At 47.0% G+C, this 20,613-nt stretch overlaps 1 protein-coding gene across 2 annotated transcripts in view; it reads right to left on the bottom strand.

Annotated features, from left to right (window-relative positions):
- Nucleotides 1-20,613, bottom strand: part of LOC138760312 (NHS-like protein 1) — a 251,143-nt gene that overhangs the window by 33,835 nt on the left and 196,695 nt on the right. For both annotated transcript variants that reach the window (XM_069930718.1, XM_069930719.1), the window contains exon 2: nucleotides 7,013-7,165. In XM_069930718.1, coding sequence (XP_069786819.1) covers nucleotides 7,013-7,165 — 153 coding nt within the window. The remainder of the gene's footprint in view (nucleotides 1-7,012; nucleotides 7,166-20,613) is intronic.

Genomic DNA, 20,613 nt, shown 5'->3' on the forward strand with positions numbered 1-20,613 from the left:
AAAGAGGGACCTTTGTGACATATGAAAAGTGAAATCTTTTCTGGGGGAGGCGGGGTGGGGGGAAATAGCGGTCACTGCACAATCAGTTGACGCTTGCGAGTGGATTCGCAAATCCAAATGGAGAGGGGAGATGTGGTTGTCCGACAGGGGATAAAGGACAACTCAGGAGGTGAAGGGGAGATTGGGGATAAATAAGATAGAAATAGGAGAATAAGGAAAATGTTAGATGTTGTAGGAATGTTGTCTTATGAAGAGTTGAAAATAAGAAAACAGAAATGGAAAAGGAGGAAAGGTAATGATGGAAAAACGGAAAGAGAAGATAAACAAAATATAAAAGGGCTACGCTGAACTATATGTCTTTAAATATTAATGGAATACATAACCAAATTAAAAGGAAGAAACTACCAAATTTAAATGAATAAATGTATTCCATTAGAAAAAAAAATAACATATTGGTTAAGAAATAATATTGAAATATTCGAACAAGTATAGGAGCCTTACATTAAATACAATAGCGAAAACCTACCGGGGACAAACATTACCTAAGTTGATAGAAGGAGAAGGAAAGAAAAGAATGGACTCAGTAGAATTTCTGGTGTAATTTTGTTGAATGACAACATTGTCTGACTGGATTAATGCAACCTAGATTGTATACCTAAAATGGATGAGAGGGGGGGGTGGGGGGGTGGTTTGGGAGGAAAGGGGGGGGGGGAGAAAAAGTCACTGTATATGTGTGAAAAGAAATAGTGTATATCATGGCTAATGTGATTTATGGTGTGAAAAAAAAAAAAAAAAAAAAAAAAAAAAAAAAAAAAAAAACGCGGCAAAGCATTGGCCGTCTTCCCTACCCTTGATCCCCCACGCCGCTGGAACCATTCTGGAAAACTCAGAGCGGTTCCAGCGGCGCAGGGGATTGTGGGTAGGGAAGACGGCCACTGTTCTGCTGCGTATCGATGACGGGTGGTGCTGCGGCACTAGTGGCCCCGTCTCCATCAGCTCCGGAGGCCGCTACAAGGCACCGCTCGACATGAATGTGGCGCAGGTTCAGCCTTTTATATTTTCCCTCCGTGCTTGTAGCCGGGCCTCCAGGTGGAGGCCTGGCATGAAACGGCCCTAGGCACTCATTTACGAACTCTTGCTTGTGCACTTTATTAATTTTCTTTTTTGATCTCTCCGCATTGCAGATCATTTACAATCGTTATCTGTTCACAGTTCTTCATTTGTTTACATGTTTACACTGTGTACATTTTTTTTGCACTTCCAATAAGTGGTAATTCTGCCTCGCCCGCAGGAAAAGGAATCTCAGGGTTGTACATGATATCCTCTGAAATCTGAAATATAACTCTTTGGCAAGCAGAGTCTCAACCGATTTGATAAGAAGGCCGTTGACCTTCAGCCTGATGCAGCCTCTCTTGCTGAGTGCCTTCAGCACTTCCCATCAAGATTCTATTCCCTTGCCAACCTGTCTGCCCATGGTCTCATGCACTGCCGCAAATTGGGGGACCAACACCTCATCTTCTGACTGGGCACCCTCCAACCGGAGGGCATTCATTAACGACTCCGGTTTCCATCAATCCTCACCCCCCAAACCTTTTGCTGTCCTTATTTCCTCTGGTTCTCTCTCTTTCCTTCTGTCTCGTTTTCTCCAGTTCTGGATTCCCTCATTCTACCTCCCCCCCCCTGCCCGCCCGATTAATTCTCCTCTTTCCCTCCTGTCCCCCTCTCAGTGCCCAATTATGGCCTTTTTGCCCGTTGGCCCTGGGCTCCTCCTCCCCTCTCCTTTCTTCCCTCCTTATCCTCGCAGCCTTTTAATTCAGGCACCTGCCTGCTTTTCGCTCACACCCTGACCAAAGGTCCAGGCCCATAACGTCCATTACTTATCCTTAACTCCTACGGACACTGCGAGACCTGCTGAATTCCTCCAGCATTTCTGTCGAATTTGACAGCACAGAAAGAGGCCATTCGGCCCATCGTGCCCATGCCGACCAAACTGGTCCCGTTTGCTTGCAATGCGTCCATAATCCTCCTTGAGCTTTCCTATCCGTGCACCTGTAAGTGTCTTTTAAATGTTGCAATCATCCCCACTTCTCCCACCTCCTCTGCATGAGGAAGGTATCCTGCAGGTCTGTCTTAAATCTTTCCCCTCGCTCCTTATGGTTTAGATACCCCTGTCCCGGGAATAGGACTGATTATGTGCCTCATCGATGCCCCTCATAAACCTCCATAAGTGCCCCCTCCCCACCCCCCCTCAGCATCCTGCACTACTTCAGGGAGAAATGTCCCAGCCTGTTCATTAGTTCCGTCTAATCCAAGCCAGTCCTAGTCACATCCTGCACCCCTTGCAGTTTAGCGATACATTTCCTCGAGCTGTGTGACCAGAACTGTGTAAAATACTCCCAAGTGCAGCCTTGGCGGCTGCATGTGGCATTTTATTGTTGTTCACTAAGTACAGGTTGTACCTCTCTTAACTGGTGCTCTGTGGTCCGGCAACTCCCATGGTCCGGCATGTACAGACCTTGCAGACAGTGCGGGTGCTGTAAAGGTTGAATCTGCTGCGATGGAGACCAGGGTTCGAGTCCCGCGATGTCTGTAAGGAGTTTGAACTATTGGCGTTAGGACTCCCACCACTTTCCAGGTGAAGAAGTTTCCTAACGTTCACCTTAAACATTTCACCTTTCACCCTTAACCCATGTCCTCTAGCTCGTTTCCTCTGTGGAAAAAAGCCTGCCTCCTCTCAATAAAGTCCCAATCTGTTTAACTTTTCCCTGTAACTCAGTTCCTCAAGACCCGGTAACATCTTTGTAATTCTCTGCACTCTTTCAATCTTATTGATATCTTTCTTTTCTCTAGGTGACCAAAACTGCACACAATGCTCCAAATTTGGCCTCACCAATGCCTTATATAACTTTAACATAACATCCCAACTCCTGTACTCAATACTTTGATTTATGAAATCCAACATACCAAAAGCTCTCTTTGTGACCCTATCGACCTGAGATCTAGTTTCAGGGAATTATGTATTTGTATTCCCAGATCCCTCTGCTCTATCCCCACAATGTACACTAATCTTTCATGCAGGTATCTTGTTTCTTTAAGTTGAATACAGGTACACCTTCTCTGCCTGCCCAACCCTACCCAAAGAAACTGTCCTGTCCTTATGCATCAAGAGTGTGGGATGGGAACTGCCTCACCCAAAAACTGCAGAGAGTTGTGAACACAGCTAAGACTGTCACACACACACACACACACACACACACACACACACACACACACACACACACACACACACACACACACACACACACACACACACACACACCGCACCCCTTCCCCCATCCCCTCCACCACTCTGTCCGCCCTCCCACTGCCTGGAAAAGCTGCCAACACATTAAAGGACCTGTTCCAACACTACTGTTATCAGGCTCTTCCATGGTTCTCACACTGCTAAACTGTACTTTTAACTGTACAGTAAGTCCTTGAATAATGTCGTTTCATTCAACGTCGTATCGTTAGAACATTGATGAGATCTTTTTAAATAGTGCGGTAAATTTAAATTATAAATATTTTAATTTAAACAATTTAATTTTACCACAACATAAAATTTAAATTTGGGCCCACGAGCCCGAGCCGCTCAATTAACCTATAACTCCGATACGTTTCGAACGGTGGAAGGAAACTGGAGGCCCTGGGGAAAACCCATGCAGACGCAGGGAGAACGTACAAACTCCTTACAGACAGCGCAGGATTCAAACCCCAGCCCTGATTGCTGGCGGTGTAAAAGAGTTGGCGCTAACATTGCTTCACTTAGCATTTTCCAAGAATGCATCAACATCGATAAGTGAGGACCTGCTCTACTTTTCTATAGACCCCGCACTTCTTCAATACAACCCAGATGCCATGTATTTATCTATTTGTTTACTTGTCATTATGCATTACCTGTTATATGAGTTAACAATAATCAGCTCAATTCAATTTGAACCTCCCAGAGATGGTAAGGAGCCATTCCTGCTCCCTATTCCCATCTAGTCAGAAGCCCTCAGCTTGCCCTCCTCCCTCTGGATCCTGGGGCTGGCTGGGTTTCGCCCCTTCTCTCGTGAAAAGGCCTGAATGCAGAGGAGGTACATGACAAGGGATGCCGAAACCCTTGGCCCTGCCCCCATCCCTCCAATCCCCGCCCCTGCCGCTGGATCAGGTTCCGTGCCCCTGCCCCATCCAAGGTGCTCAGCCTGCCCCCAGGAATCCTCCCTCCCTGCCCCCCCCCCCCCCCGGGTACAGTGCCTCCTGGGCTCACAGGTAACAGAGGAGATGCAGACACCCCATGCTCCCCAGCTGTTCCAGGATAGGGTTACTCACACCATGTAACAGTAACATCAGCCTCGAGGTAATTGTCATTTTCAGGCCAATTTCCACTTGGCCCTCTCCCAGCTTGAGATATCCATCTAAGCTCTGATGGGAATACAATGTCTTACAGACACGCGCAGTAACATTGCACTGTCCTTTAATGGGATAGCTCATGGCGTCACTGAATGACGGCTTTGTTGTTGGATTCAAAGTGTCTTTCAAATTGATTGGGCCGCAAATTGGACTATCATGTTGCAGTGCGCTCTCGGTGGAGGAACCAGTCATTCAGATCTACTTGCCTCTGACAGCGTCTCTGTGACTTACAAGTCTCCTTCTGTTGCATTTCATGTCTGGCTTTCTCTGTCCCTCGTGCCCCTGAGTTGGCGTAATCTACCCCACAGGACCTGAGTACCCCTTGTCACTCAATTTACTCTTCTGGGAAGTGACGCTACTCCTAGATTTTGAGTCGAACATAGAACATAGCAAAACAGCACAGGCCCTTCAGCCCATGAAGTTGTGACCAACCATACATACTTACCAAAACAAAAATAAATCCTCCCTACCCCGTAACCCTCTATTTTCCTCTCATCCATGTGCCTGTCTAAGAGTCTCTTAAATGCCCCTATTGTTCCAGCCTCCACCACCATCCCTGGCAAGGCATTCCAGGCACCCACAGCTCTCTGTGTCAAAAAAAACATACTCCTGATGTCTCCCCTAAATTTCTCTCCCTTCACTTTGTACAGGGAGAAAGGATGCGCTGATGCTGGAGACGTTCACAAGGATGATTCCAGGAATGAACGGGTGATCGTATGAGGAACATGGCAGCTCCTGGCCTGTACTCGTTGGAATTTAGGAGAATGAGAGGGGAATCTCATTGAAACATTTTGAATGTTGAACTACATTCAAAGCAAATATGTAATAGCCACATAAAGAGTCTGCAGATGTTGGAATCCAGTTGAAAAAAAAACCTGATGGGGGAGCTCAACTGATCGAGCCGCATCTGTGAAGGCCATCTGTGCGTTGGAACCCTTCGTCTAGATGAGAGTGCAGAGGGGAGTGAGCCAGTGTAATGAGAAAGAGCTGGACAGGAACAAGCAGGGGATTGGCGAACCACGGAGGGGTGCAGGATGATGGATAGATGGGGAGGTCAGGTAGTTGATTGACAGGTGCCAAAGGGAGACAATATATATTGCCTACAAGACCATAGGACATAAAAGCAGAAAGAGGTTATTCTGCCCCCACCATTTAATCAAGAGCTGATCCATTTTACCACTCAGCCCAACTGCCCGGCCTTCTCCCCATAACCTTTGATGCCCTGGCTAATCAAGAACCTATCAATCTTTGCCTTTATACACCCAACGACTTGGCCTCCTCAACCGCCTGTGTCAACAAATTCCATGGATTCACCACCCTCTGGCTATAGAAATATCTCCATAGCTCTGTTCTAAGCGGACGCTCTTCAATCCTGAAGTTGTGCCCTCTTGTCCTAGACTCTCCCACAGTGGGAAACAACCTTTCTACATCCACTCTGTCTGCGCCTTTCAACATTCAAAATATTTCAATGAGATACCCTCCCTCGTTCTAAATTCCAATGAACTATCAAACGCTCTTCACATGATAACTTTTTCGTTCCTGGAATCATCCTTCTGAACCTCCTCTGAACTTTCTCCAATGTCAGCACATCCTTTCTTAATTGAGGGGCCCCAAACTGCTCACAATGCTCCACGTGAGGTCTCACCAGTGCCTAATAAAGTCAACATTCCCAAGTTATAGATTCCCTGCAAGCTAAAACACCTTCTCTAAATCTACCCAATCAAACTCTTTCATCAGCTCAAAACAGGCTATTAAAATTGCCATTCTGGTTCAAGTCAGGTGACAACTGGACTCCCATTCTGGTCCTTTTAAAATAGGCCATGGTCAAACATACACCCAATGACTTGGCCTCTACAACTGCCTATGGCAACAAATTCCAAGGATTCATCACCCTCTGGCTATTGAAATTCCTCCATAGCTCTGTTCTAAGTGGACGCCCTTCAATCCTGAAGTTGTGCCCTCTTGTCCTTGACTCCCCTACCATGGGAAACAACCTTTCTACATCTACTCTGTCTATGCGGGTGGGTCAGGCGGCATCCATGGAGAGAAATAGTCAGTCCATGTTTTGGGATAGAACACTCTATCAGGTCATTTCTCTCCACGGATATTGCCTGACCCACTGAGTACTTCTCAGTTCCCTCAAGATCCGCCGTTCTCGTGATTCTGTCTGACTTATTTATGGAAACATCAGATGTTTTATCCAGGACTGTATGGGGAGCATGAACTTCCAACCTTCAGGCTGATGTTCCACGGCTCTCCCACCATTCAAATGAGAGGTTTCTCCCTCTCTGCCACTGAACAGTTACTCCAGAACAATGATCACGAAGGCAGGGGAGGCCCAGTCAAGACTTGTCTCCTCACAAGCATCACAAAAACAAACCTGCTCATCACCACAGTGTGGGATCTTGCTGTGCACACATGGGCACCATCTTCCCTATGTTGTGATCATCACAAACCTCGCTCTCACGGTGCCCACGATTTTCTCCTTGATGACAAGGGGCCTGGGACAATAAAGCAGGGTGTGGAGTAGGATGAGGGTGGGTAGGGGGGGTAGTGGGTTAAGACAGAGACATCTCACCTCGCAGCACCGTCTTCAGGTTGACCTTGGCTTGCCGATGCAGGTCCTCCACACAGGGCGAGCGACTCGAGGGCAGGAACACGTTCTCCTGCTGGTGCCATGTTGCCTTATAGTGCACTGTCCAGTGGCTCTCTTCGTCCAGGTTAGAGACAGCTGAGAACAAAAGGTAGATGGTTGCCTCAGTTTGATCAGTACACCTCTATAACCCAATTCTATCCAGTTTCCATTTCCTCCCGTTCTTCTCTGACCTTCCATCCTCCCAACTATCTTCCCTCTCTGGTATCTAGAACCATAGAACATTACAGCGCAGAAAACAGGCTCTTTGGCCCCTCTAGTCTATTATTCTGCCTCGTCTCACTGACCTGCAGCCAGTCCATACCTCTCCCATCCATGTACCTGTCCAAATGCTTCTTAAATGTGAAAAATGAGCCTGCATTCAGCTGGCACTGCCACCAATCTCTGGGTTAAGAATTTCCTCGAATGAGTTGATTCTAAACTGTTTCTGGTTGCAGATCACATTATGATTGTTAGACAAGCAAATAGAGGAGATTTGCCACGAGGCTCCCATGACTAATAGGGAACCTGAAACATTCTCTGCATGAAGCAGGCACTGGAAACACAAGGACAGTAATCCAAGCATTTAAAAATCTGAAGCTTTGAATGAAGTTCCCATCCGGTGACCCATCCTGGTCCACCCACATCAATGCATTGGCCAAGAAAGTGCACCAACGCCTCAACTTCCTCGGGAACTTGAGGAAATCTGGCATGTCACCTGAGACTCTTGACCATTCCTACAGGTGAACCATTGAAAGCACCTTGTCCAGATGCATCGCTGCGTGGGATGGGGACTGCTCCACCCATGGCTGCAGGCATTTGGAGAGATCTACAAGCATGGCTCAGTTCATCATAAAAACCACCCTCCCCCATCCCCCTCCCCTCCCTTCACACCCTTCAACACTTCCGGCTGTCTTGGAAAAAGAGCTGACGTGGTAAAAGCCTCATCCCATCCTGGCCACACTCTCTTCACCACCGCCCTCCCCTCCCATCAGGAAGAAGAGTGTGAGTTCATGCACACCAGATTTTTTTCCTGCTGTAATCAGGCTCCTTAATGAACCTCGCACCAGTAAAATAATGTTGGCTTTACCATGTTTTAACTGATCTCTACAAGTCACACCTCTTCACTGTGTTTTACCTACTGGACTATGTACAGGATACCTCTCTGGATTGCTCATTAAACAAATTTTCTCATGCCTCTTTGGTATGGGTGACAATAAACATGAAGATCATTGAGCTTAAAAATGATCTCTGGTCCTCACTCCACAGATGCTGCCCAACCTGCAGTTCTACAGTTTTACTGCTGACCATTTATTGGGTGACTGGCCTGCACCTGAGCTGTGAACTACTTTGAAGGGGCTTCATGCCATTGAGGGGTTGGTTCAATAACTGGAGCTGCATAACCCTGCAGACGCTGGAATCTGGAGCAATAAAAAAGGCAAACTGCTGGAAGAACTCGGCAGATAGAGCAGCATCTGTGGCAGGAAAGGGATGGAAGATGTTCTGGATCGTGGGCTTGCATCAGGACCGCTGCGGTAAACTGGAGCTTCCCCGGGGATGCTCTCTCATCTCAACCTCCATCACACCAGTGAGGCATGTGGACTTGCTCCCTTGTGCCCACGCGGATTTCCCTTGGCTGCTCCTGTTCCCTCCCACATCCCGAAGACGTGGATGGTCAGGAGGTTAACTGGCCACTGTCAGTTGTGTGGGTGAGAGGTGGAATCTTGCCGAGGATGTGGGGAGAATAAAGCAAATGAGATTGATGTAGGATCAGTCTAAATGGATGTGAGTGGTCAGCAGGACTCGATGGGCTGAAGGGCCTTTCCCGCTGTCTCTCTATGACATTTCCCTCCCACAGAAGCTCTGCTCAAGTTCAAGTTTATTTGTCATCGATTGTACCAGTACAACCCGATGAAACAGCCAGCTCCTTGGTGTAAAACAGTGCAAACACACATACAGACATAACACACACGCAAACGATACCTACACTCATTATAGATGTACATTTTAAAAAATAAATATTATTAATAAATAGTAGAGTTTTAGCAGTTCATCTGTCATTCAGCAATCTCACTGTGATGCAGGTGGACCGGTCACTCTCAATAGAGCTCCTGTAGAAAGTTGACAGAAACCCATAGGACTGATTACTGTCTCTGGTGCTCCCTTTGTGGCCTTCTCTACGTTGGGCACAAATTGGGAGATCACTTCGCTGAGCACCTTCGCTTCATCTGCACCAGTAACAGAGACCTCCCGGTCGCCAGCCATTTCAGTTCTGTGTCACACTCCCACACTCACATGTCTGCCACGGCCTTATGCACTGTCCCACCCAGAACACCTGATTTTCCGTCTGGGCCCTCTCCAGACAGATGGCCTTAACATTGACTTTTCCGGTTTCTGCTAACCTGCTCTCTTCTTCCCTCTCCTCGCTTCCCTTCCCCATTCCAGTTCTCCTCCCCTTCCCCCTCCCTTCACCCAGCCATCTCTCCTCCTCTTGATCACTGCTGTCCCCTCTCTCCCTCCTCCACCTATCAGCTCCTGCTTTGAGACCACCCTTCTCCCCACTCTTTTGTTCGGATGCCTGCCAACATTTTTCCATACCTTGATGCAAACCCTAAACGTCAGTTATATATTTTTTTCCTTTGCTATATAAAGGACATTGCTTGACCTGCTGAGTTTCTCCAGCTGTGTGTTTTTACATCAACCACAGTGTCTGCAGGTTTTCATGTTTTACTTCTGACAGAATGGTGGCCTTGTCTGCCTCAGCCTTCCCATTCTTTACCCAGCTGTGCCAACCTATCTTCCGCAGCAGACACGGTTTGTTCAGCAGATTCCTGAAAAGCCTGGGTTCCTCTGAGCACTGAAGAACCTCGCTCCCAATTGTTTTCCCAACAGTGGTTCAGAGAACCCCCCCGTCCAGCCCGAGGTAGCAGACACGTCCATCCTGTCCAACTCCCTTACTTCGCCAGTCGTCTAGTCCAGAGCAGTATTACCAGGATACTGCTTTATTTAATGAATTATGGGGAGAGGTTGGGAAAACCCAGACAGTTTTTGCTGCAGTGTCGGTGGTGGGGGGGGTGGGGGGGTGGAGACCTGATAGAAGTTTTGATACATTGATAGGGTGGACAGTCCGAATTGTTGGCCCACTGCAAAAGTGTCTCACACAAAGGTGAGGGGGAAGAAAGTTTAAGAGAGATGTTTGGCAGAGAGAGTGGTGGGTGTCTGGAACGGTGGAAGCAGAGGCAATAGCAGTGTTTAAAAGATTTCTGGATGGACACGCAAAAGTGGGAATGGAGGCCGGTGACTAGTGGAGTTCCTCAGGGATCGGTCCTGGGTCCACTATAGTTTGTTATATATATTAACGATCTGGAAGAAGGGGTGGAGAATTGGATAAGCAAGTTTGCGGATGATACAAAGATTGGTGGTGTTGTGGACAGTGAGGAAGATTACCGTAGATTTAAAAGGTGATTTAGGAAGGCTGATGTGGGCTGAGAATTGGCTGATGGAATTTAATACAGATAAGTGTGAGGTGTTACATTTTGGAAAGGCAAATCTAAATAGGTTATATGCATTAAATGGTAGGCTATTGAGATGAGCAACAAAGGGATTTAGGAGTTGTGGTAAATAGTACCCTCAAGGCTGATACTCAGGTAGATGGTGTGGTGAAGAAGGCATTTGGAATGTTGGCCTTCATAAATCGGAGTATTGAATTCAAGAGTAGGGAGGTTATGATGAAATTGTACAAGGCATTGGTGAGGCCAAATTTGGAGTACTGTGTACAGTTTTGGTCACCAAATTATAGGAAAGATATAAACAAAATAGAGAGAGTGCAGAGAAGGTTCACGAGAATGTTGACAGGATTTCAAGGTTTGAGTTACAGGGATAGGTTGTGCAGACTGGGGCTTTTTTCTCTGGAGTGTAGAAGATTGAGAGGGGACTTGTTAGAGGTGTTTAAGATTTTAAAAGGGACAGACAGAGTAAATGTGGATGGGCTTTTTCAATTAAGAATGGGGGAGATTCAAACTAGAGGGCATTTTTTAAGGTTGAAGGGGGAGAATTATAAGGAGAACATGAGGGAAAATTTCTTTACGCAAAAGGTGGTGGGGATGTGGAATGAGCTTCCGACAGACGTGGTCAAGGTGGGATCATTGGTTACATTTAAGGAAAGACTGGATCGTTACATGGATAGGAAGGGACTAGAGGGGTATGGGCCGGGTGCTGGTCAGTGGGACTAGGAGGGTGGGGATTTGTCCCTACTCTTGAATTCAATACTCCGATTTATGAAGGCCAACATTCCAAATGCATTCTTCACCACACCATCTACCTGAGTATCAGCCTTAAGGGTACTATTTACCACAACTCCTAAATCGCTTTGTTGCTCTGCACTCCTCAATTGTCTACCATTCAATGTATATGACCTATTTAAATTTGCCTTTCCAAAATGTAGCAGCTCACATTTATCTGTATTAACTTCCATCAGCCATTTCTCAGCCCACATCTCCAGCCTTCCTAAATCACCTTTTAATCTACGGTAATCTTCCTCACTGTCCACAACACCACCAATCTTTGTGTCATCCGCAAACTTGCTTATCCAATTCTCCACCCCTACATCCAGATCGTTAATATATATAACAAATAATAGTGGACCCAGGACCGAACCCTGAGGAACTCCACTAGTCACCAGCCTCCAATTGGACAAACAATTTTCTACCACTACTCTCTGACACCTTCCATCCAACCACTGCTGAATCCATTTCACTACCTCCTTATTTATACCTAATGCCTCCACCTTTTTTCCTAACCTCCTGTGGGGAACTTTGTCAAAAGCTTTACTAAAGTCCAAATAGACAACATCCACAGCTTTCCCTTCATCAAACTTTTTTGTAACCCCCTCGAAGAACTCAAACAGGTTTGTCAAGCATGATCTACCCCTGACAAAACCATGCTGATTACTCCCTATCAATCCCTGTACCTCCAAAAATTTGTAAATAGCATCCCTCAGAACACGTTCCATCAACTTGCCCACCACAGACATCAGACTCACGGGCCTATAATTCCCAGGTTTGCATTTGGACCCTTTCTTAAACAGAGGAACCACATGCGCCACCCTCCAATCCTTTGGCACCACCCCCGTGGCCAGTGACATCCTAAATAACTCTGTGAATGGCCCCACTAACTGTCCACTAGCCTCCCTGAGTGTCCTAGGGAATATTTTGTCCGGTCCGGGAGATTTATCCACCTTTATCTTTTTTAACACAGCCATCACTACCTTCTCGGTTATCCTTATATGCTTCATGACCTCCCCACTATTTTTCTTTACTTCAACTGGTTCAACATTTTTTTCCCTAGTGAATATCGAGGCAAAGAAATCATTCAAAATTTCCCCCATTTCCTCAGACTTCTCACTCAGCCTACCCTCACTATCTACAAGGGCTCCAATTTTATCTCTCACCAGCGAGGGGCTCTCTGCGGCTGAGGGACACATACATGCTGCTGGCTGCTGGGGACTGGCCGAGAGAGCCAAGTGTCGGAACCGGGATTCGAGAGGGTGTTGAGGGCAGGAAGGGTTCGGGAAGGGCCCTGGGTGTTGAAGGCTTCCTCATCGTGTCGGAGGTTTGGATCTGGGCTCGGGTTGCCGATGATATGAGCAGGATTCTGTGCAACCATGCTGCCGCGAGAAGAGCTGGAATCGAATCCATGGGCACTCAGTAACTTTTGCTTCTCTTTCTCTGACTGTAAGGGACCCTGGGTAATGATAATGGCAAATCTTTGTCTGCAGACACAAGGCAATTTTGTGTAATATTACATTCTGTTCTATTATATGACAATAAATAGCATCTGATTTGATGTTCAGTAGACGTTGGCTAAAGGGTCTATTCCTGTGTTGTACTATATTCTATATTCACACACAATGCCTGCAGGATACACTCTGAGCTATGTTTTCTGCAGAGAAGGGGATGTCACACAGTCCAATGCAACCTGGTGACCTAAGAATGTGCAGAGCATTATATATATTCAGGGCACATGGGAATTGGTATACCGCACTGGGTTAATTGTTATTATAACCCAGCAAAACGTCACCATGGTTGAAAGAGTGCAAAGTACCAAGGGCTCCTCAACTTACGACAGGGCTACGTTCCAGCAAACCTACCATAAAGAACACCATTCTTTTTTTATAATTAAATGTTGAATACCTTTATTTCACACTGAAAGCACACGGGGTGTGAAGAATGTTTGAAGCTTTGAAACTAAAATTAATTGCTGGATGGTGGGGACGTGAGAGAGGAGCGTACCGCGTATCGCAAGTGTGGGAACGGATCGGAATTCGAAACTGAAAGTATGGACTGGGACCATCGAAACTTTGAAACATCATGAGTCGGACTGTCGCAAGTCGGGGAGCACCTGAAGTGAAAAGGGTAAAACAACTGGGCATATCCAGGATACCCTTCGAGGCCTTTTGAACCTTGGGAGATTAGCTCGGGGAGGCTGAAGCTCAGAAGTTGCCCAGAATGGATCACAACAGCTGGGCATGCAAGATATTTGTGGGTGGGAACATTGTTGAGAGGGTGGTTAACAGGGTTAGGGTCCAATATCAGGCCTAATGTAAGGTCTCGACCTAAAACATCAACAATTCCTCTCGCCCCCATAGATGCTTGACTTGTGTTCTTGAAACATTACTACATCTGGTGTACCAGAAATGCAATATATTCTCTTAGAAGAACTACGAGTAACTGCAGATGCTGGAATCTATTTATGGTATTTATATGTCTTTTTAATTTAATGTATGTTACTGTGGTTGTTTACTTTTAATGTTATGCCTGTTTGGCTGCAGCAAGTCAGAATTTTGGTGCACATGTCCATTGTACAATGTGTATGACAATAAACTCATTATTATTCCATGGATTGATTACTCTCTGGAAAAAGCAGATCTTCCTTATCTCTGTCTTAAATCTACTCCCTGAATCTTCAGACTTCACTTTATTGTCAGAGTAGATAGGGTTACGTGACATTACATGCAACCCTGAGATTTCTTTTTCCTGCAGGCGTGTCAGAATTACCCCTAATGGGTAGTGTACAAAGAAAACTGTACACAGTGTAAACAAATAAAGAATTGTAAGCAGAGAATACAAAAAGAAAATCAATAAAGTGCACAAGTAAGAATCCTTAAATGAGTCCCTGATTGAGTTTGTCGTTGAGGAGTCTGATGGTGGAGGGGAGCCGCTGTTCCTGAACCTGGTGGGACGAGTCTTGTGGCACCAACACCTCTTTCCTGATGGCAGCAGCGAGAACAGAGCAGGTGCTGGGTGGTGTGGATCCTTGATAATTGCTGCTGTTCTCCGACGGCAGTGATCCCTGCAGATGTTCTCAATGGTGGGGAGGGTTTTGCCTGTGATGCCCTGAGCTGTGTCCACTACCTTTTGGAGGGCTTGACGCTCAGGGGTAATGGTGTCTATGTTGCAGCTTCCACCGCTCCTCTGTAGAAATGTGCCAGAGTTTCTGGTGTGACCGTGACCCCTAGTTCTAGTCTCACCTGCCAGTTGGAATGACCTCCCTGTTTCAGGCTTACCTATTCCTATCATTTTACACATTTCCATAAGATTCCCTTTTTAATCTCCCGTGGTGAATCTGTGGAATTCATTGCCACAGAGGGCAGTAGAGGCAGGTACATTGAATATATTTAAGAGGGAATTAGATCTATTTCTTCAGTATAAGGGTTTTAAAGGTTATGGAGAGAAGGCGGGGACGGGGTACTGAACTTTAAGATCAACCATTATCTCAGGCTCGAAGGGCCGAATGACCTACTCCTGCTCCTATCTTCTATCTTCTATGAGTATAGCCCAGGCTACTCAATCACTCCTCATAAGCTGACCCCCACCCCGCCCCATCTCTGCTAATCAACCTGGTGAACCTCCTTTGCACCGTCTCCAATGCCATTATCTCCTTTCTCGAGTAAGGGGACCAGAATTGCACTCTAGGTGCGGCCTCACCAGTACCCTGTACAGTTGCAGCAGAACCTGATCTGCTAAGTCCATCCAGCTTCTCTTTATATTCCCTTACAATATGTCCCTGACCACCCATTGCAACAGGCCAATTTGTTACCCAGAGCCAGGCCCTCAATGTCCAGTGGCAATAGGAACCCAGGATGCAGTCCTTCCCTGTAGTCTTTACAGCTGCTGTACAAAGCTTCAGTCTGTCCCTCAACACATAATCCTGCAGCCCAGAATCTGTCGATCATCATCATGTCTCTCTGGACATCTCCTTGCACAGGAAGGTCAATAAGTTACAGGCAGACCAAAGTGCATCCTTCAGCAAGTCATTGACCTTATAGCAGCAGTAGATGTTTATCTCAGCATGCATCAGGTACACTTGCTGGATGCATTCCAGCATGGGACCGAAGCTGCTCTGCTCAAGGTTGGAAGAAGGCTCGCCAGCGGCTATACTTTGTGGGGTGTTTGAGGAGATTCGGTACATCACTGAAGGCTTTTGAAAACTTCCTCAGGTGTACCGCGGAGAGCATTCTGGCTGGATGCATCACTGCTTGGTATGGAGGGGCCAACCCTCAGGACAAGGAAAAATTCCAGAGGGTTGTTAACTCGATCCGTGGCATCACAGGCACCAGACTTCACTCCATCGAGGACATCTACATGAGGCGGTGTCTTAAAAAGCCTCTATCCTCAAGGACCCCCACCACCCAGCCCATGCCATCTTCACTCTGCTACCAATGGGAAAAAGGTACAGCAGCCTGAAGTCGAGCATTCAGCGACACAAGAACAGCTTCCATCAGATTCCTGTACAATCAATGAATCAAAGACACTGCCTTATTTCCATGCACTATTTTTATTTATTTTCTCAGGTGGTTTATATAAATGCTTGGCGCTAATTGATCTTCCTTTTCATTGCAACTGCATGGTCTGTAAATTTTATATGACTGCCTTCACCATCAAGGATTGCCCAACCACCCAGGCCATGCCCTCTTCCCACTGCTACCATCAGGAAGGAGGTACAGGAGCCTGAAGACGAGGGCCCAGTGGCACAAGGACACTCCGCCATCAGATTTCACAGTCAAAGAACCTCACTTTTTCTTATTTTCTCGCACAATTCATTTATTTTTTAATGTAATTGACAGGAATGTTTGCACTGCCGCAAACAAAAGCAAATGATCATGACAGTAAATTTTGATTCTGATTGTAGGAATGTCAGACATGACCTGTTAGTTGGCTCACAGAACTTTTCCCACTGTACCGGGTATGTGGTGTTCCAAACTTAAACTTAACACCAATTAGCAGAACAAAGAAGTGTTATCTTGCGATGATCTGCCTCCCTGCCCAATCCATCAGTTCCAGCAGCAAATTCTGTCTGTCCAGATCCAAACGGCCAATTAATCAGGAAAGAAAACCATTCAAATTGTTCTCGGACCAAAAGAAAGCCCAAGAATTTGCTGAGCGTTTGCAGGACCGGAGAAGAGAGGAGGAGAGGTGACAAGAAGGATGACTGGCAAGAAAATATACAAGTGAACCGGTGCGGACTTGAAAGGCCAACATGGCCTGTTTCCGCTCCGTAAATGGTTAGATGGTTATATGGTTAAATTAAACAGTATCAGACGAGCAGTGAAGGACGACAAACAGTAAAACGTACTCCTGCCGCACAACGCTGATCACAAGCCTCCAATCCAACAAGTGACCCTCCACTTCACCTCCCATCCCTCCCACCAAGCCAATTTTGTATCCAATTGGCTATCCCACCCTGGCTCTCAGTTTACCGTTAATCTAATTTTTTATTTTTTTCAAAATTCAGACATTCAGGCCCTTCTGGCCCACAAGCCCGTGCCACTAAAATACCCCAATTAACCTACAACCCCCCCATAGGTATTGGAGGGGTGGAGGAAACCAGAGCATCCTGAGGAAACCCACACACAAACTCCTTACAGACAGCGCCCGATTCGAACCCTGGTCACCAGCATGTTAAAGACCTCGCTAAAGTCCACTGCCCTGCCCTCCTCTTCGCAATGGCCTCGACAAACTCAATCTGCTTTAGCTGATGTCATTTTCCACACACAAAACCATGCTGATTATTGCTAACCAGTCTTTGCCTTTCCAAATGAAAATAAATCCTGTCTCTAGGAATGCTTCTCATCACTGATATTCGACTCACTGGCTGAAGTACCCTGGTCTGTCCTCTGCTGCCTTTGGTCTATAAAACACCTTACCCATTCTCCTGTCTCCTGGCATCTCCTAACTATGCCAGAGTCCTAATTTCTGTCAATCTCCTCATTCGCTTCCTCACAACACCTGAGCAAGCCTCAGCTTTTAGTGCTTTTGGACTGTCAAAGCCCCCTCTCATTCATCATCACATTGACATTGAGGGATATGGAATAACGTGAGATGAGATATGGTGCAGGCATCATGGAGGTTATGGGCCAAAGGGCCTGTTTCTATTGTACAAGTCCATGATGGGCTCCTCATTTGCCCTCCAGTCGTTTATGTTAGGGGGCATGGGCTCATACAGCAGAGAAAAAGGCCCTTCGGCCCACAGTCTCCATGCCTGCCATCTCAAGTACCAATGCATGATGCCTCATATCCCAGCATTCTCCCTTTTAGATGATAGCATAGTATTCCACTTTACAGAGTCTATGCCTCTGCCAAGCCATCGAGCAGTGCGTTCCATATTCCAACCATCATCTGGGTGAAAACAACCTTCCTTCTCATGTTAAACCTGCGGCCGCAGAAATCTCTGCCATGTCTACTCTCTGCCCCATATATAGGGCAACCCTGCATTATGGAGGAGGTAGCCCTTCTATAAGACCACTCGTCACCCGATTTTCTACAATATGAACCCCTGACAAAATTTTCCTGCGTTTAGTTTTTTTTACACATAAATTCCGCAAGAGTTCATATTTATTCCCTATCAAGTTCTTAATTTTTTAAAATATTTAGACAAACAGCATTATAACTGGCCCTTCCAGCCCAAGAGACCTGTACCCTAGTACGTTTCTGAAGGGTGGGAGGAAACCGGAACACCCAGAGGACACCCACGCAGACATTGGGAGAAGGTACAACCTCCTTACAAAGGGACTATCGTAGCATTGCACTAACCGCTACACTAATCGTCACAGTTTTTACGTTGGGATTTGAGAAACCCGTAAGGGGAAGTTTCCATTGTCTCAATTTCTGCAACATGGGGGCACACTGTCTACGTCCCTCATCATTTTGTATGTCTCTATCAAGTTCTCCCCTCGCTCTCACGGCTCTAAGGAAAACAAACCCTGACTGTCCAGTCTCGTATCTAAAGTCCTCCCACCTGGGCAACATCCTGGTGAAACACAACAACCACAACTCAGCCTGGAATCTCGAGCAAACAATGAGTCATGGAATCAATGAGTGACACAGCAGAGGGAACAGGCCCTTCAACCCAATTGGTCACCAAACACAGCAATGCTGGAGGAACTCGGCAGGTCGTGCAGCGTCCATTGGAGGGAAAGTGAGACCACTGGACATCTCGGGCCTGAGCCCTTCTCCAAGGTGTGAGCAAAAAGCAGGCAGGCACCTGAATATAAAGGCAGTGGGAGGAGGGGTGAAGAGCCCAGCCCAGCAGGAAACGGGCCACAGGTGAATATGAGAAAACAAAGCTGAGGTGATGGGGGGGTGGGGTAGCTCTCTGGATGGTGGGGTTGGGGAGCTGGAGGAAAGAAGACAGAGGGATAGAGAGAGAAAGGAGAGCCCCCAGAGGGAGAAGTCAGTGTCCATGCCACCTGGTTGGAGAGTGCACAACCAGAGGGAATATTAGGTGCTCCTCCTCCAATTTGTGGCAGAACATGAAGCTATGGACAGGCATATGGGTGTGGGTGTGGGATGTGGAATTAACATGACTGGCCACTGGGAGGAGAAGATACAGAACCCATATTTCATATAATATACCTTTAAGAATATACTTTGAAGAGCTCGAAAATGTCAGTTCTATATCTTTACCTCCTATGGATGCTGTGAGACCTGCCAAGCTCCTCCAGCATTTCAATGCTTTTACTGCAATCACAACAGCTGCAGATTTTCATGTTTCACACCTACAGCCCGACTAGACCATGCCGACCACCAGCATTTCCCTCAACACTCCTGTGAGAGTGGTGTTCAAATATGCAGTTATACCTGCACCTACAGCTTCCTTTGGTAGCTTGGGGCAGCAAGGTTGGCGTAGCAGTTAGCGCAACGCCCTTACAGCGCCAGCAATCAGGACCCAGGGTTTGAATCCCGCATTGTCCGTAAGGAGTTTGTCCATTCTCCCCGTGTTGGTGTGGGTTTTCCCCGGGGGCTTCGGTTTCCTCCCATCGTTCAAAAACATACCGGGAGTGTAGGCCATTTGGGTGTAATGGGGCGGCAAAGACGCGTGGGCTAAAATGGCCTGTTACGGTGCTCTATGTCTAAATCTAAATTTAAAGCCCTCCGGGTGAAAGTGTTACTCTTTGGGGCCCTCTTAAATCTCTCACCTTAAACCATGCCCTCCTGTTCTAGAATCATCTTCCCTGGATTAATAGGCACACTTTATCTGTACCCCCTATCATTATGGAAACTATAAGATCACCCATCAGGCCTGCTACACTCCAGGGAATAAAGACCCAGCCTGTCCAAGCTCTCCATAAAACCCAGTACCCTTTCCAACTTATTGATATCCTTCCTGCAGCTGGGTGACCAGGGCTACCCACACAAGTTCTCCTGGTGTGTGCCCTTCTGGTCTTGAAAGAAGAGATCCTGATCTGAAAAACAGACTGGCCACATCTCTCCATAGGTGCTGCCTGTCCCAGTGACTCCTTCCAGCTTCTCAGCATCCCAGGTGAATCTTGTCTGCACCCTCTAGCATACAATCACATCCTCTCTCTGATGCGCTGACCAGATCTGCACACGGCTCCACCGCTGCGGCCTGACAAAACTGTACCGTAACCTTCCCGATCTTTACCCCCTGACCCCACCCAACTTATGCCCTGACTGATGGAGTCGCTTATCCTGCAGCTTCCGACCCAGAACGTCAACCACTACCCCCCCCCCAACCTGCCCCCCGACTGATGGAGTCGCTTATCTTGCAGCTTCAGACCCGGAACATCGACCACTCCCCCCCCCCCATTCCCCCACTGATCCGGCTCGACCTGCTGAGCTCCCCCAGTGAGCTGTTCCTTGCTCCACATTTCCTGCGTGCCTTCTTTGCTCCCCTATCTGCCAACCGGGAATGCTCGGAGATGGGGCACCAACCTCCCTTTGTTTCTCATCCACTCCCATGATCATACACCACCACTCCAGAGCTGGCCCAACCATTCCATTTTCCAAATTCTCACCAACCCTGCCCTCTCAATCCATAACTCATGAAGGGTATTTCGACTGCCCACAAGCAACAACAGGAATCCCTTCAACGCGGGAGGCAGCCGCCTCACACCCTATCACCACAGCACGCCCCAGAGAGACCTAGTTCTGGTGCACTTACCCTTTTTCTTGAAGAGTTTAATGAAGGATTCCAACTTTCTGTGAATGAACACCACCATCTCTATTCAGATTTACTCCGTGATCCTG

Source organism: Narcine bancroftii, chromosome 4, assembly GCF_036971445.1.
Source record: "Narcine bancroftii isolate sNarBan1 chromosome 4, sNarBan1.hap1, whole genome shotgun sequence".
In the NCBI taxonomy this organism is placed as follows: Eukaryota; Metazoa; Chordata; class Chondrichthyes; order Torpediniformes; family Narcinidae; genus Narcine; species Narcine bancroftii.